The sequence below is a fragment of the Colossoma macropomum genome, unplaced genomic scaffold (assembly GCF_904425465.1).
Source record: "Colossoma macropomum unplaced genomic scaffold, Colossoma_macropomum, whole genome shotgun sequence".
In the NCBI taxonomy this organism is placed as follows: domain Eukaryota; kingdom Metazoa; phylum Chordata; class Actinopteri; order Characiformes; family Serrasalmidae; genus Colossoma; species Colossoma macropomum.
This window is the reverse complement of record NW_023495247.1, coordinates 241,918-260,964: the sequence shown is the minus strand read 5'-3', so window position 1 is coordinate 260,964 and position 19,047 is coordinate 241,918. Positions and strand designations below refer to the sequence as shown.

The window sequence follows — 19,047 nt, the reverse complement described above, 5'->3', positions numbered from 1 at the left end:
GTGTGTGTGTATCTGTGTTTATGAATGCTTGTGGGTGTGTATGTCTGTGTGTGTGTGTTTGTGTGTGTGTGTGTGTGTGTAGCGCGTGTCTGGCGGGCAGCTCTTTCTTTATTAGCATATCTAGATGACAGTGGCATCACAGAGACTGCAGTAATTAAGAACACAACAATAGAGCTACTAATGATGATTGACACACCATAGAGAGAGAGAGAGAGAGAGAAGGAAAAGAGGGAGAGAGAAGAGGAATTACTCTAGAGTTAAATGAAGAAGGTCTCTCTGAATCACAGAAGGGTTACTTTGGGTGTGTGTGTGTGTGTGTGTGTCTGTGTGTGTGTGTGTGTGTGTGTGTGTGTGGAAATTTTCACTGTATGTTTGCTTTCAGACTGAATTCATTAAGTTTCCTCCTCTCTGTCATATGCACACAGATTTCTGTGACATGATCTTGTTTTAGAAAAGAAACATCGTCTGCTGCTCTTCATTCCTCACAGCTTATAAACCACCTGCTCTCTACTCACATGCCTAAATATGTTGTCCAGTCAATTTGTGTGTGTAGGATTGTTTATGTTTGTATACATGTATCCGTTTGTATACATGTTATGTTTTTATACATTTTCAGGACAAAAGTTTACTAAAAAACAGAGATTATAGTGTTAACCTATTGACAAAATGCTCTTGACTTTGTAAAGCATGTTTTTAAAGTTATGCGTTTCATTGTTCAAAACTAAAAGAGTAAAAACATTTCTTTGGGATTCTAAGGTTACTGTTAGGGTTAGACTTTATAGAAGAAGGAAAAAAACACTCTTAACATATAATGATAGTAAATGTAACAATTTTTTTTTTCAAGTAATTTTGGACCATTTCTATTGGTCCATTAGTCCTGAAATTTTAACCTAAAGGGAAACTGGAGTTTTCAAATCATGCATATGAAAAAAACAAAAATGTAGATAAAATAATGTTTATACTTATATATAATCAGTGATGAACAATAACAAAGTGTATGTACATCATTACTTTTTTCAACACTTTATTAAAGTTTTTCTATTTTTTGAGCCTTTAATTTACTTCACTACATTTTAAAGTAAAATGTTCTACATCTCTGCAGCATGTGGTGTTTTTCACTAAACCCCTCCCCTAAAATCTGATTGTCCAATCATAGCTTAGCAACTATAATTAAGCACAGGCACCTCTGACAAACCTTCCAAATTTAAAGAAAAAGGACAGATGTGGGATTGTTATAATAATTGAATACTTTTGCAGTTGGTGCTTAAGTACATTTAAAAGCAAATACTTTTGTACTTTATTGTTATTATTATGTTATTATTATTATTATTATTATTCTACCAATTTGTGTCCACATGTCCTGATGTTGTATAAAAACAAACCTGTGTGTATGTGTGATCATGTTTGTACTGTATGTCTCTTTTACACACATTTAGTGCAGTGTATAAGTCTATGAGACTGATCTGTGTTTGGTTGGATGGAGAGTGTGTGGCCAGCTGTAATCCCTGCTCTACTGTTTCTTTTGGCTCAGACCCCCTCCTCCCCTCTCTCTCGCACTTTCCTACACACACATCCCTCATCCTGTTGCTGTGTTCTCTGTGGGAGTGGTTTTGTCCTCAGTTGCCCGTGTGCTGTACAGTAAAACATATGAACAGGCAACAGTGCAACCAAAGTCTTCACACACACTCGTCTCACTGTTCAAACACACAGCCTAATGCACCAGGGAAAAGCAACAGGATCTGGCCTCTCTGACCTGTAAATCTCTGACCACAATTAGGATTCATTAGGAAATGATTCGGTTCTTAATGAAATAGGACGTTCTATTCAGTTCTATTCTTTTTTGATACTTTTGGTTAGATTAACAATGGTCTTCAAAAATACAGTGTACAGTGTACAAATGTATTTTTGAATATACAAATGTGAAGCCAAGTGTAACTGGAGGAACTGTTTACACAGTGTGTATCACTGTTGTTGGACCAAAACCTCACATCTCCAAAATGGTATCTTTACAGGAGAAGGAAAAAACAAACTTTACTTTTAATGTAAGACAGTGGAACCAGACATTTTACAAATAATTTTGTGCCGTTTCTTTTGGTCCATTCATTGTGAAATTTACACTGACTGAAAAACAAAACAAAAATGGAGATACAAGGTTTTGGTCTGACAACAGCGAAAATATATATATATATATATATATATATATATATATATATATATATATATATATATATATTTCCTTTATTAAAGCTGCCACTCGTTTTTGGAGACTTGCTTTAAATTTTTCAAGGAAATTTGAAGGGATATTTTTCCCCACCTCCAAAGTTCAGTCTTAGAAGTTGATTGCACTTTCTGTTTCTCACAATTCAAATAATCCCAAACACATTCAGTGATGTTGAGGTCTGGACTCTGGGGTGGTCAGTCCATTGTTTAAAGAACACCAGCACTTTCTTTGCTTGAACTGCAAATGTTCTACTTGAATGAATAACCTGTGCTTAATGGTAGTTTTGACTGGATATTAAGGTCGGTCTCTGACCGTTGACTTTTGTGTAAATATTTATTATAATAGAATTATTTTAGAGATAATTATATTATAGAATTATTATTTTAATGCAGTTATTACAAGCACCCTGTAAACATCTGGAGTCTTGAATTGCTGCAGTTTTTTTATCCAAGTCTTGCATGCCTTCATCTTCATGCATCCTTTATGTCCGTCAAGCAAGAAGAACAAACCCTAAAGAATCAAAAGCAAAGAGTGTGTGGTAGGTATTCAAAAAGCCTTCCAATCATTGATTTGCTTTAGTTCACAGCACAGAGACACACTGGTCTGTACTGGGCTGGATCAATACAAGCTTTTATGGAAAGGTCTGCCTGTAGGAGCAATAATAAGTCTAGGCTGCATCTAAGTAAAATTAATAGATCCAGAGCGATGGGAGAAAAACACTAAACATAAATCATTAAACGTGCCTGTTAGTTTAAAATATCTTTATGACATGACGTGTTTCTCACATGATCACTGCTATCAACAATGCTTTTGCTGCATTTACTGATAAAATTCAACACAATGTCACACAAAAACACTGCTCAGTTATTATTTATGGAAAATGAATAGAGGATTTGATTTATATTACTTTCCTGAAGTTGATTTCGTCAGTAGCATTAGTCCACAGTATGCGTGCAGATGCTTGTTTGATTGTTAAGCCACATACGGGCTCTTTTCCTATCTCCTGTGTGCTGTATCATTGTAATTATGAGTTATGTTATTTTGCCTGGCTCAGAAAAAAACTTTAGAAATGGGGGCGTGGCGAGTTCTTAATTCTCTCACTGAAATGCTGACAATAAATGTGAACTTATTATTTCTGATCTTATCCACTGGGGTTTGCATCATTGTTTGCATCATTGTTATAACAGCGAGCCACCAATGGCATCAGAAGAAATCTCCAATAGTTAACCAATGAAATAGCTTTGGCTTTCTTTCTAATTCAAAAGCACAAGAACGGAGCACCAAGCCAAAAGCTGATGTTCTTTACCGAATCTAATTTGGTCACATAAGACAGGAGTTAGCAAATAAGCTAGCTATTAAGTTAGCTAGCTATATATCATGCTGCCAAAACTGCTTGATTATTACCATAAGCACATAGCAATAAGAGTTTTATGTAGTACAAAGGTTCTTTAGACTTGTGACAGCACTGGAACCCTTTTTGGTAATATATAGAACCTTTTTTTAAGGGTCTTTAAAGAACCATACGCAACAGTATCTCCATCATAGATAAGAACCATGCAAAGAACCATTTTAAATCTTTGAGTTGTCATGGTTCTATGTATGACTATTGCCTTCACTAAGGAACCCTTTGTAGGGATGTATAGGGATTAAGGATGGATCATTTGTTTATTAACATATCTGGATGAGTGCGACATCACAGAGGCGGCAGTAACAGTCTGCTGATGAGCTTATAAAACAAAGCAGTTTTGGTGGAATTCCCCTTTTAACACTTGTGACGGTGTGGAAAAGTGCATCGTAAACCAAAACCCAACCAGCATTTGGAAAAAGCCTGTAACCTAATCCAGGCACTTGTATTAGTGCAGATGCTTTGGTTGTGTGCAGTTCAGTGGCTGGTGTGAAGACAAGCACCGGGTTTTATGATACATTATTTAAGCCCTTTAACAGTGATTGTAGTAGCGTTCAGTTTGTTCATCCATGATTTGGTTTAACATCTGCTGATGCCTATCAGCGCTGTGGGCTGCTGGAGGGAAGGGTGGATCAAAGGCGTGTGTGAGTGTTACAGAGCACTGTTAGATTGTCTGTGAACAGTAGCTGTCATGGTGAAAAAGCGAACCTCCCTAGAGTAGATAAAAGGACCGCTACGCGCTGCTCTAGAGGTAGAGCCGCCTTCAGGTCACCCAGCAAAGCGTTCTCTTACAAATGCACCAGAGCCAGGCTCATTACTGACACTGAGACAACAGCATCGACAACAAGTCATCACCACAGTGACAGCATCTCAGGGATGGGGACAATTCTCTAGCTCAGCTCCAGATATGATCAGGTTAAAAAAAAAACCCTTTAGTCTGTAACTGTGGTTGTGGCTGCAGAGCTCAACCAAGGGTGCAATCAGCTACTTCATCTGTGTAGAGAAAAATGCTTTTGAGCGCTTTTAAGGTTATTGTCCTGTTTTACCAGTGCAGCTTCTTACATGTTTCCTTGTTGGAGTGCTATTGATCAGGTACACTGTAGTTGTAGTTGTGTGTGTCTGTGTTTGTTTTTGTACATTTTCAGGAAATAATTATAGAAAAGCCAGAAAAAAGGGACAACTTCTACCAGGTGTACATGTTTCAGAGCATTTCTTTTTGGCACTGAGGTTATAACCAAGCTATTAAAATGATTCACCATAATTCTCATGTGTAGTTAATTGTGATTCAGTAACACTAACACTGTTTTCATCAACTGAAGGTGAAAATCAGGTGAACGTGAAAATAGGGTAAACACAGTTCTAGTTATATATATGTATATATATATATATATATGCCCTTGTATCTCTCTGAAATGGTTAAATGAAATGAAAAAACATACTTTAAAAACATACAATGTACAACACACAATGTAAAGGGCAACTTTAAATTCTTTAAATTATGTATAAGAGCTATATATACACGACGTAAGGATATGAATGATATTGTGTTTGTGTGTATCTTCATAGTAGTAATGGCGCTGTGAACAATACAATTCATAGGCCTGTACATTGAGCATCTCTCAACAGCCGTAATTATGGAGTATTTTTGGATTAGATCAAGAGGTTTGCATGACATGTCTGTGCTCTCTTTACCTTTCTCTCGCTCTCTCTTTCTCTCTGCCTCTCACACACACACATACGCACACACGCCTGCTCTCAGTGGTGACAGATGGCGGTGTCAGTCATAATGGGATAAATCCGATTGCTGCCGAATGAAAGATGTCCCTCCGATCCAGCGAGAGAGAGAGAGAGAGAGAGAGAAAGAGAGAGAGACAGTTGATGTGTCTGTGTCTGTATTGATGTGTTTGCTCAGAGTGAAATTGGCGTGGTGAGGAGGTGCTCTGTCTGTGTGTGTGAGAGAGAAAGGCAAAAAAGAAAGCACTGAAATGATGGCTATAGTAATTCATATTCTGTTACACACACAGAGACACCCTTCCCCTCTGTCACGTGTCTACTCCCACCCCCCACCCTCCTCCACCACACACACACACACACACACACACAGCAGGGTGGACACTGCAGACAGCTTGGCGATACAGGGAAGGTGTGTCGGCCCAGTTCTATTGTTTCAGAATCTATGAGAAAACACTTCTAGGGAAAAAAGGGAGAAAAAAGAGAGAGAGAGGGGGATGAGAGAAGGAGGAGGAGGAGTGTAAAGGAAAGAGTGTGTGTTAGGAAGTGGGCTACAGGGTCCACGCCTCTAGACTCTTGGGCGTACTGCAGATAAGAGTTTCTGTTACAATGCTGTGTGCAGATCTACTCTTTACAGCAAGAGGCTTGTGTCTGCATAATATACACAATCGCATATTCTGTAATAGTTTCCTCACTGAGCGTTTCTCCAGGCTTAAAATTTATACGAATGTCTCGTAAAAGACAGAGTAAACTGCTGCACATTCTTCTCCAGCTGGACTCCGAATTATTCATCCTGTCAAGTATTTGTTGCTTAAGAACAGTTTCGCTTTCATCCTACTGGGACAATACAAAAAGTGAAATTATTAGTAACCTTTGGTTTAATTGGCTAGACGAACTTCCTTTTGCACACTCAGTTCTTTATCTCTCTCCCTCTCTCTCTCAGGCACTTACCTTACTTCTCTTTTGTGCAAAAATGTCTACATGATTAAATGGTTAAGATGTAAACAAAGTAATTCACAGTGGTTTGAAGTGAAACGTTCTGTTCTGGAGAAACTTACAGAGTCAGAATTGTCCACAGAGGTGGTGATGGATGTGACCGGACATCTATCTAGTGTTTAAGCTCAGACATCACCAGGGCCCACTGGCAAGTCCAAAGTTTTTAATTACTCACTTCTATAACCTAAGAATAGTTCAACCAGTTTCCATTAAAGTCCCTGTAGTTACTGAATAATAAGCCTCAGTATGTAATAAGACTGGGAGATAAAGGGGTTAATGCTTCTCAAAGCTACCTTATTGGATACTATCACATGAAATGGTTACGAATGTTGCCTGATACCAGATATATTGCTTTATAATAGCTTTGAGATAAAACCTTTAGTGACAAAACATATCAAAACTCAAAAGACACATGTAGGTTCACTGGATATTTTGTATAGTAAATGGTTATGTTTGCATAGACATCATGTTCACCTTTATTGTAAAGAAATCAAAGTAAGTTTGTTTTTAATGAAACATTTTACATCAAACCACTCTGAATGACTTTGTTTACATCTCAGAAATTGGGTCATGCAGACATTTTGAAAAATGCACTTCAAACAGTAAATACAACGCCACATTATAACTTTCTAGGACAACATTACTGAAACTATTCCTGGGCAATGTTCTCTTTTTCATCCATATTTAACTCTTGTGTTGCTGAATAAATTTACTGTCATTAAACCTCACAACATTTCTTTACGCTGACCACTTTTTTATCTAAGCCAGTGAGCATTCCCTCACAGTTGTGCAGCTGCATCAATCTCAGTATCCTTCAGTATGTTTATTGTTTGCGTGTTTGCAAACATCTCTCTGAATGCCAATGAGGACTTTTTGATTGGTGGCTTTTAGTCTAAATCCACCAAGAGGGTCCTCCAGAGATCTGGGGATTGGGAGCTTGTGTAAATGGGGAATTTGGGAGGGTGGTGACCCAGGCGATAATCAAAACGGCCTGGGGAATGATCCCTCTTCTGGCACCAGTAGACAAGCAGCTGGGGCTGTGGAGGGTTCAGAACCAAAGAAAGGACCAAATCATAGAAAAAAAAACTTGGCATGTTTGTAGATAGAGCCTTGAGATCCCTCTAGACCATTTGAGTAGTTGAGTAGTTGAGCCATCCCCTGGTAGTTTTATTGTTGTTTGATTGTAAGTCTAAGCATAAGCATGTGATCTTTAGGTTTTTGTAGATGTTTTCATTGAGATTGTGAGTCGCTGATGCCATCAGTATTCATACTACATCCATGTATTCTAAATGTTATGATTATATGTTAAATCATCATTATGATCATCATCATCATCATCAACATCTTAAACCACTTAATCCAGATAGACTCACGGTTGCAGTCAAGAGAGCAGAGAATCCCAGACGACCCTAAATGTTTTGGTTAAATAGGATATTGCTTCCTTTTGAAACAACATATTATTTATTCCTTATGTGTTCCCATATCTGTGCAGAATTCCATGTGACTTCAATGAATGTCAATGAAATGGATGTGGTTTCTAACAGTGCCATCTCTCTCTTTCCAAAGCTGCCAGGACTGAAGAGGAAGCTGACTGGGGCCGTGGATGGTTCTCCGCTAAACGGGGTTTCCGATACCTCCATGACCCAGGGCAGTGCCAAGCGACTATGCCTGGAGGATGTTACCCTGGCTGTAGGCCCAAGCTTTCCCCAGCCACCCTTCCCCACTGGAACTGGGATAAGTAACCAAGGAAGTGGGCTTGAAGGTAACCGACTGAACAGTAATAACAATAGCTTGGGTTCCCCATACTCCATGCCTCCTAAAGCTAGTCCTGGATCGACACCTGGAGGTGCTGGAAGCTCAGGAAGTCTAGCACCTGCCTTCAACCCAAATGGCAATTCAGCAGCCCCTTCTGTGGAACAAGAGCTTCAGGAGATTCTGGATGAGCTTACAAAGAACCCTGATCCCTCTTTGCCTGAGCTGGACATTGAGAAGATCCTAGGGAACAAGACTGATGAGCAAACAAGTAATGCAGGAAACTTTGTCCACCTAGATGGGAGTGGAACCCCCAAACGTTCCCCACAGAGACCTTCTCACCTGGAAGCCCATCTCACCCAATCCCCTGGTTTCCCTCAGGCAGGCTCTCCTCAAATGGGTGCTAGTCCAGCCGGTGCTCCTTATACCCTACCCCATCCATCTAAACCAGTTCCTTCCCCACTTTCAGCATCACCACTTTCTTCTTCTTCTTCCCAGGGCCAGAACCAGGCTCGATCACCCATGCTTTCAGCCGCACTGTCCAGTAGACCCACTTCCAACTGGCGTGAGGTGTCTCGGGCGCAGCAGCTACAGCATTTGGCATCCAACAGTAAGCACCACTCCACCAGCAGTGGTGGGCCATCACCAGCCCAGCCAGGCCTATCCTCACTGGGCCAGCAGGGATCCTCCTGGGCTGGCCCATCTCCACCATACCGGCCAGGAGACAAACTCCCCAACTCGTCCCCCCACCAGCAACCCTTCAGCCCAGCCAGCAGCATCCAGAGTCCACAGAGCTCCCTCATCTCCAGCATAACTCCAGCCCCATCTGCTGGACCTTCTCCTCCATATGGGCCAGAGAAACTAGCTAGTCCAGCTCTTGCTCAGCCACCTTTCAGCCCACAGAGCACCCTTCTTCCAGGAAGCACTGCATCTGGCAGTTCTAACTCTTCTGTCCAAGGGTCCCAAGCGAATTACCTAAGTGGTATACCACCAACATCAGGCTCCACAAGGCCATCACCCCCCTACCGATCAGACAAGCAACATCCGAGTCCTGCTGGACCAACTCAGCATGGAGCCCAGCCTTCCACACAGGGGCGTTCTTTCAACTCACAGAACGGTCAAGCACCCAGCATGTCCAGTCAGCTCTATAAGGCTATCACATCCAGCCAGCCATCCAACAACAGCCTCAAACTGCTCATGCAGTCATCACAGACAAAATCCGCTCAGCTGCAGCTAAGCAAAACCACTCCAGGCAGCGTAGGTCCAGAAACCTTCTCTTTCAACAACACCAAGCCCTTGCGGCACTTTGATCCTGAACCTCATGCTTCCAAAATGGGGACCGTGTCCCTGGGTGGATTCCGGAACGGCAGCATGCAGCCCACACCTCCCACTTCAGCTGCAGGGCATGCGCATCTGCTTCAGCAGCGCATGCAGAGAGGGATGCAGGCAGATGGCATGGTGCCCCACTGCGGTGAGGTGAGTACTCCCACTTTCTTTTATTTATTTTATGCATAGCGTATTGTTTACGTTGAAGTTTTGTGGGTGGCATATTATTTAACTTCATAAAGTGGAGATAACAATCCCAGGCATTACTTGTTTAATGGCAACAGTTATAACAGTTTCTAGATTGAAGGGGAATTCTGCTGATTTTTCAAAATTTCACCAGAATTTAACTGTTCAGATGTAAACATAGTCATTTGGAGTGTTGCCTAAAGGTGAATTGTAGAGAAACTTAACGACGCTTGATTTCTTTACAGTGGCGGTGATAGGGGTCGTAATATCTATAGTGCAAATATAACCATTATATTTTAACCAAAAGCATGAGGGACACTACACACACCTTCTGATTTTTTAAATGTTGGTAATGGTAAAATGGAACGTACATAGAAAGAAGTACGTAAAAAATATGTTTTCATCACAGTGCCTTACAGGAACCTCTCCACCATTAATTTGTTAAAAAAAAGACATTTTAGGGCAAAGCATTTTCACAGAAGTATTGTAGAACAATGTCAGGTATCAGGCAGTGTGTTCAAACCATTCCAGATAGTAATATTTTTTGATGTGGCTTCTAGAGACATCAAACGCTTCAGATATCCGGTTCCCATCACCACCACTGTGAAACATTTCACATCAAACCACTCTAAATGACATATGTTTATGTCTTAACAATTTAATTAGGCTAGAATTTTGAAAAATCACTGTAATTCCCTTTGATGTAATGGATATGGTTAACTGTAAGGCTAATAAAAGAAGCTAACGTGATATTCTACTTACTGAACAGGTAACGTTTAATTTCACTTGATTTGCTTTCACCAGTAAGGAACAGTATGATGCAGAGAGCAATCTCTGGCTATTCATGAAAATCCAAGCCTTCTGATAACCATACCATGTGGCTTCTACAGCAGTAGATGGTTGCTATTGGGCTTTCTTCTCAGATCTGCGTTCTCATATCTGCATTCTCATATCTGCGTTTTCAGATCTGTGTCACACTCTTGAGCATTGTTTTAGAGAGTCTGTGGACCTAAGCACTAGGAAAAAGACTGTATTGCCATGATAGAAATATGTTTTGACTGGGATTTGCCAACGGAGAACCCAAGGACATGAGGGGAGGGAGGGAGAGAGAGAGAGAGAGAGAGAGAGGAGAGAGAGAGAGAGAGAGATGCCTCAGTACTTTTCCATTTGCTTGCTCAGGTTTGGATATGCCTGCTTAATGCATGCTCACTGGGAAGGGTCATTTGAAAGGAGGGAGGGAAAGGGTGGCACCCTGCAGTGTGTCTTGTACAAGGGGGCATTAAAGATTTTCTGTGTCTGTGTGTGTGTAAAAGGGGGAGATGGAGGATTAGGAAACATCAGAGGTTAATTGAATGGACAACAGAACAGAGAGCAGAGGAATGTGAGGCTTTGTATGTGATTGGCATTCGTGCTCAGGGAATGCACACACGCACACACAGTGCATCTTTATTAATTAGGACCGGGCCATCGCTGTTTCATTTTCATATTCTGGTCTCAGAAGATAACACAGTTCATTCTTGCAGGGGTGAGTAGATAAAAACAAGAAAGAAGAGATGGAACCTTTTGTGCAGATCAGCTTTTTTTTTGATTATCTACACTTGAATTATTCTGATTTTGGCCTTGTTACTCCGTTTACTCCACATTTGTAATTCACACCGTTACAAAACAGAGAAAGTAGATACAGTAGTATGCAAATGTCTTAGGCCATCTGAGAAAATGATATGTAAATCTGAACAGTAATCATTTATTTGTTCAAAAAAACACCAACATTAGAGAAATACAAATAAACAGTATATTGTGATTTTATGTTTCCAGACCTCTCCTCAAAGTAGCTCAACATTTACATTTACCATCCAGTACCTACTTCAGCCAATCAGTTCTTCATTAAATACATTTAACTGATGGAATTTAACAAATCCATAGCACTGCTGGAAGTCAGGAACCAGACCTGTGTTTTTTAACTGCATTCTCCCAAGTGCTATATTAACTGTTAACTTTTGAAAAAATCCTTTTTCGTTTTACTGTTTTTATGTTTATTTGTTTTTATTCTAATGTTATGTAGCGTCATATAGTGTGTTTAAAGGCAAGAACACACACTGTCAAGATGGACCTTTCATGGCTGCCTAAGACTTTTATACTGTACATTATTGAAAAAAAATGTCCATATACACCTGCTTGTTTCATGTGACTTATATGTGGATTGTAACCTATAAGATTGTAACCACATACATTTACACTTGGTAGTCAAATGCACCTCTGGTCAGATTAAAATCTGTTTGCTAGGTGGCACATAATACACAAATCAGCTCATGTACAACAATCAATTGCCTGTGTTGCTCCTCGTTTTTCTGTTATATCAAAAGAAAATTAAAATGTGTTGTTCATTTTCTTACACCAGCAGTGGAATTTTACAAGAAGACAACTGTCTATAACAATTAGCCTCCTGTACTAGTTATTGAGGTCAATGTATTGTGAAATGATGAAAAACGATGAGCTAAAGTGAAGGTTAACCAAGCTGGCTCTTTATTTAAGCTAACTAGCTCGACCAAATGCCAATAAAATAGGCTACACAGTTAAACTCACAGGAGAAACTCATGTCAAGAGCGAACTGAAGGAGCAGCTTTGCCTCTGTTAGGTGGTAGCCATCCAGGGGGTTGCAGGACAGCAAAGACTCCGTCACAGTATTGGGAGGAACTTCGGGTGTCAAATGTGGCTTTGAAAGACAGCTGCATTTACACTGGTGTAGCATCTGACTGGTTTGAGCGATCAGATTTAAATGTTTTACATGTTTTTTGGTGCATTTAAAGATGTGAGTATGAGATATTATCCCAATACTCAAGATCTATGAAACTTCCAGGTGTAAGTGGGGTCTGTGAGATTCATAGTACACTAAAAATAAAGGTGTCAAAAAGGGTTCTTTGAAGCAATAAACCACTTTTGGTTCCCTGAAGAACCTTTCAGTGTAGGTTTCCACTTGTGTACAGGAAATTTGTGAGTGTGAGGAACCTTTTTTCAACTCTTTTTGCAGGCCCCCTAGTTGCCATTCCGCCAGTGGAGTGGAAATCAAGTTGGATTTTTAGTTAATGCAAACAAAAAAATATTGTTTTGTGTTATCAGATTAACTAGGACACTGTGGGCTGTCTGTGTGTGAAATGTTGTGACTCTGTGTTGAGCTGCTAGCGAGCAGTGAGGGGTGAAACGGGAGAGGTGAGAACACCCTGCTGTAAAAACAGTTCACACCTCCCCACAAGGATGGCTGTGCTGAGATAAAATAGTTTAGAACTGCCACAAAAAATATTATTTAACCCCTTAAAATGCCAGGATTACATTATTACAGACGAATGCATGTTATTCAGTAACTGCATGGACTACAATGCAAACTGAGTTAGTCTTAGGTTATAGAAGTATTTGGACCTGCTGGTGTGTCCTGGCCATTTAAGGGGTTAAGCACAATAAAAACTCTTTTATAAATGTTGCCTTGCTTAAACAAATCCAGTTTACTTCTGTTTTTTTTTAATTCCATCAAAAAATATTTCATCAACATGATTGAAGAAAAAATGGTTAGTTCAGATGAGGGACTTCCTTCAAAACAGGCAAAAATGGCATTTTACGGTCACTGTGAGAAAGTCGAAAGAACCTCCACACAATGTAAAAGTTCTATACCAATTGAATTTTTATCTAGAATCATACCTCTAAAGCAAGAGCCATTTGGGAAGGAGTGAATTCCAATAACTGTTTCTGTATTCGTTGCTCTTATTTGTATGTGTGTTTGTGTTTAGTTAGCATCATTTTCTCTTGTCGTAAATCTAAGTGTGCGTTTATGTGGTTTGAAAGAAATGATGTGATAATCTGTGTGCACTAAAGGGAGAATGAGAAGGTGCCTCTTGATGTGTGTGAGTGTTTGCCAACGTGCTAAAGAGAGAAGCAGTGTGAGTGTGTGTGTGTGTGTGTGTGTGTGTGTGTGTGTGTGTGTGTGTGTGTGTGTGTATAGAGTTTCAAAGTGCCGCGGCAGCATTGTGTCTTCCAGGCCGGCGCTCTGTTTGAAGACATAGTTCACCTCTTTCAGCCCAGTAGCCCTCTTTCATCACTCCAATAAAAGATAATGAATTTAGAGGAGGCGGGGCAGGGTCTTGGCAGGCTCGGCTGTGGCTGCGAGCTTAAAGAGGCCCCTCTGACATGAGGGAGGGAGAGAGAACAAACCTGCATCCCCCCTAACCACAGACACCCCCCCACATTCAGACACACATGCAAACTACTACACTTCTAGCATTCTGTTGCTGTTTGCCAGTTGTATCAAACATAATTTCTGTGTGACTTGACAGTTCCACAAAGCAAGTAAACAAAAATCAAGGTGCATGGAACATGTGATTACACTGTAAAAAATAATAGGGAATCTACTGGCAGCAATTTCACCAGTAATTTGCTGTTTATTTACAGTTCTTATTTACATATTATAAATTACAGTGCAAATTACTGTACTTCTAAATACACTTGATTGCTGTATTTGTGCAGTCATTTCCTGTTTTACTCCTGTATTTCTAATGTACAGCCCAGATGTGCTGAAATGGGCTCCCACAGCTGTCTCAGCTTTACTTACATTATGTAGTAGAACATGTAAAGATACAGTCAAACAGGGGAAATGTGTCTAGCTAGCTTTTGATAACAAATGCTTGAACTTTCATGCATGCTATGATAAAGTTAAGAGAACAAGTATGCCACACCATGAACTGAACTCACATTACAGTCCACTGTCATTAAGACTATACAATGAGAGCAGTAAACAAATATCTATTACTATAACATTACAGGATGAACCAGATAACTGCATCATAAAACACCATCATGATTAGCATAACAAGACATGCAAATGCATTTGGAGAAGGAACAGCATGGTAAAACAAACAAAGAAAGAAAAAGAAAGTGAGAGTGTAGGAGATAAGTAATTACAGGTAAATGAACGTAAAACCGTGAGGAAAGCTGTAAAATCCAGCATTTTTACTTTTTCTTCTTGAAAGCACTATTTTTACAACAGTCTGCTGTGCAGTAAATTGCTGCACAATTTCTGCTGTAAATTACATCTGTTCTTTGCAGTTCACTATTTATTAAGTATTTCACTATATAACAAGCCGGTATGTTAGTATTAGTAGTAGTAGTTTTTTTTATATTTTGTATCTTTTTGGTGTTATAAAATTGTATATGTTTGAAGATTAGCACAATGAGCTCAAGTTCCTCATCCCTCTTGGGCACTCTCTTGGGTCCAGTACTGACTACCAATGGAGCTTCCTCTGCAACGTGATTGCTCTCTTTTGATAAGAGTGTCAATATGCTATAAATGAAATGAAATGTAATTCACATTCATTTTGCTCTTTTTTTCTCTTGAAACCAGGTCCCACAAAATGTGAGCCTGTTCAGTTGAAATCATATTGTTTGACATGGTCATGTGGTACAGTTTTGATGGGCTGTTTCATGAAACTTGTTTCAAAAAATTTAAATGATTGACTTTCAAACGTTTTCAGTGACTTGCAGTAGGCCAAGGATCTTCAGATCTGGTCCTGGAGGGCTAGTGTCCAGTACAATTTGGTGATTTTTTTACTCGGACACATCCGAATCACCACGAGTTAGTACACAAGTTAGTACAGCTTCATATAAGTTTCACTTCATAAAGCTTCCTGCAGTTCATGATGTACCACATGAACACATCAAACAATACAATTTCAACTGATATTGCTTTTTCCTTATAATCATTGAGTTTGACGAGCTAGGCAGCTAATGTTAACATGGAAACTGAATTTGTGTAGCTTAACTATACAATATTTGAAATTTCGTGAAAGTATCTCCATGCAAATCTACCCTATATATCCATCAGTTGGTCACTTTAATTCCTCTCCCTCATATCTAAACTTGCGTATCTATAAGTTATATAGATATAACTTACATATTAGTTTCATAATATACCATGAACTACTCTAACACTGCTAGTGGAATTTACTGTATAATACATCTTAAGATGAATAACAGAATAATAAGCTTAAAGTCTTTGAGAGGAATTAAGCCGACTCAGAGTTTGCCATAAACATATCTATATCACATACACCAGACTCAGCCTACCAAGCTCAGACCCTGAACCATGATGGCAGTTCCGGTTAAATTTTAACAGAAAAACTGAGAGTGCTGGCTGCCACAAGTGACAACCTTTTTGACCATTTACAGTAAGAGGAACACAGAAATAAAAGTTGACCTGTTATCAGGGTGTTTTTTGCAAGAGCTCTGTAAGAACTGAGCCATTTTCCCAGCAGGAGATGCTTTCTCGGATTTGTTTACTCAAGTGGGGATCCCCTCCTCCCTCTCTTCCTCTCTCCGTCTATGTCTGTTTCTCTCTCTCACACACACGCTCGTACTCTGGCTGAGGTTTGCTTGTCAGGCTAGTGGTTTGGAAAGGAAGTCTTGGTGAGCGTGTCTTTATCTCATCATCTCTTTAGCTTCATCCATTCAGTCTCAGTCTGTGTGTTCATTATGGGAACAGAAGAAATTGTGTGTTTTAGCATCATATATATTATATATATATATATATATATATATATATATATATATATTTCATTCATTTATTCATTCCATTTCTATCTGTTTTTCTTCCTTTTTTTCTTTTCTTTCTTCTCTCTCTCATTCTTTCTCCTCTCCCTGTCCATCTCTTTTAGTATCTTTTCCAGTTTTTTTCTCTCTCCCCTCCTCTCTCTCTCTCTCTCTCTCTCTCTGTTTTTGTGTCTTGTTATTTCTTCTCTCCTATCTTATTGCTCTCTCTTCTGTCTTGTTGTGACAGATTGGCCTTCCCTGGAGGTGTGTGTGGTGTGTGTGTGTGTGTGTAAGTATTGCTGTTCTCACAGTTTTACAAAGCTGAAGAATTTTGCCCCCTTTCTACCCTTGACCGCACACACTCACCCCCACACACACACACATTCACACACACACACACACATATACTGCCTGCAGCATCTACATCTCTCTCTCTCTCTCTCTCTCTCTCTCTCTCTTTCTGTGTTTAGACTCTGTGTTTATGTGCATATTTCCACCATCATGAGCTAACTGTAACCTCTGCACCTGTCAGTCAAAACCGGTTACCACGGAGCACAGTTTTTGTTGTTGTTTGTTTCCATGGTGAAAGATATGTTGCTGAGGTTAGTCAGCAAAAGTGAGGTTAACATAGGTACAGTTAAGTCAGAGAGGAAGGAAACAAGGCGCGCACACACACACACATAAATTTCTTTGACCTCAGTTCACTCTCACCACTTCTAATGGTCCTTCCACACACCACACCACACCCCACCCCACGCTGCCCCTCTCTCTTTCTTTCTCTCTCCCTCTGTCTCTCTCCCCCCGTCTCTCTCTCTCTCTCTCTCTCGCTCTGTGTGTTTTGATGTCCTTCCTCCAAGGCTAAAGTCGGGGGGGGGGTGGGCATGGAGTCAGAGCAGAGAGAAAAAATATTGCATGCCAGCACCCTCCCTCAGCACACACGCACACATAGACGTCTCAGCAGGGAGCTGAGAGAGTAACCTTGTTTTGAGCTTTTCTCAGCTCAAGCACTTTAAATGTGTCTGAAAAAAAGCAGAGCACACTTTCTCAGTGATTTGAGCACTGGTAACTTTAGTGCTGTTTGTGTGTATTGAGGGGAGAGAGACAGAGATAGATAGATAGAGAGAGAGAGAGAGAGAGAACAGAGTAGTGGTTTTTATCCAGAAAAGCAGAGTGCCACAAGCGTACAGCCTCAGCCCGATGTTGTTCAGTATTTACATTCATGAGTAAGCGGTACTTTTTGGAACAGCCTGTGTCTGCTGCCCACAGATGTACACAGGGTGCCTGATATCTATTGCATGTTAAGCTGGCAACTATCAGAGGTTTGTCATTTCTATTCTGACTGGCTTTCTGTACATCGGCGTGTGCACACTTCCATGCGTCACATTTAATCTCAGGTTTAAACTGGTCTGGTTTCCTACCTCTACAAGCCTTACAAAAACAATTTTAATTTTCTATTAATATTAGCCCATTTCACCATGAACTGCACTACAATTCCCAGCATGCACTGCAATGTAACGTGTGCTCCCATCCCCTCCACAATAACAATCTATGGGACAGTGCCACAAAAAAGGGTAGTTTAAAAACCTACTGTCCACTGGGGACATTTAAAAAGATTTAACAGTTATCTGCAGCTAATGTAGTCTATTGTTTTACATAACACAATTTGGTTTTATTTAGAATTATTTCTGAATCGTTTTGAAAAGTATTCAGTGCCTATTTTGGCAGTTGTATTTTTGGCATATGTTGAACAAACAATGGCCAGTTGGGATCATGGCAAAAGGTTGAGTAAAAATAAAATAAGAACAGCTGGCCTATGGATTTGTTGAGATTTTTTAATATGGCTTTTTTAGTGGTTGAGTACGACACCCCTGAGTTATGCTCTGTTGAACACCCGGCCTCTCAGAATTTAAATTTGTGTTCGCCTCAGAATAGAGCGACATTTTAGGCAGCTATGGCGCATTAGAGCTTCACCTGCACTCCTCTTTCTAATAAATAGTGAAATATGCTGCTGGTCATTGTGAGTTAACATAATGTAAGATCATTCTTCTGTTAACATACTATTAGAAGAAACTTGACATTTTAAGGCCACCCAGTCACTAACGTTTAAACACAGATTTTCTTTCACAATGTCCCCATATAATACTCAGAAAAGATCATGGTGACATAATCTAGCATGATAATGTATCATCATATTGCCTTCCCATAGGTACACTTAACTTCAGCTTGCACTAAAGCAGGGGTGGAGGGCCTTAGTCCAGCACAATCTGGCAATTTTCCTGCTCAAAAACACCTGCTATGAGTTTGAAACAGGTGTGTTTGAACAGGGAAAGCACAGAACTCCAGGACCAAGAAAAAGCTCACAGAGTTTTATATACATTAAAGAGGATAGATCCATCACAATTTGGTTCGTAATATTTTGGTATCATAGCTCATTGCGCAATAGTGAGGTCAAGTATGGGGTCCACTTAGTCATCGAAATTACACCAGAAGGAATAAGCAATAAAACTTTCCATGCAGAATGATTCTGAAAACCCAGAGGAAACCCCCAGCCAATGCACTCTGCATAGAGTAGAATTAAATCAGTGAACATACAAAAAACAATGCACATAAAACTAATTCCAGAGAAACCGTGCATATTAGGGCACCACAGCCCCAAGACCTGAAACTTGTTCAGCTGCTTCAGAGACTTGTTTTGAGACCTACACTTCAACAAACAGATTTAAGATGTTTTCACTTGCTTAAAAATACAATTTCTTGCAGTGTAAACCTGTGACAGCACCACCATCACCACTGACCAGCTTCTGACCAGCAATACCTTACAGCCAAATATAAAATAACCCAGGCTATCTCACACAGTAGA

At 40.0% G+C, this 19,047-nt stretch overlaps 1 protein-coding gene across 1 annotated transcript in view; it reads left to right on the top strand.

Annotated features, from left to right (window-relative positions):
• The window catches only part of si:ch73-211e3.1 (mastermind-like protein 2), a 92,423-nt gene that overhangs the window by 42,639 nt on the left and 30,737 nt on the right, over positions 1-19,047 (top strand). Inside the window, exon 2 of the mRNA XM_036561405.1 lies at positions 7,920-9,581. Coding sequence (XP_036417298.1) covers positions 7,920-9,581 — 1,662 coding nt within the window. The remainder of the gene's footprint in view (positions 1-7,919; positions 9,582-19,047) is intronic.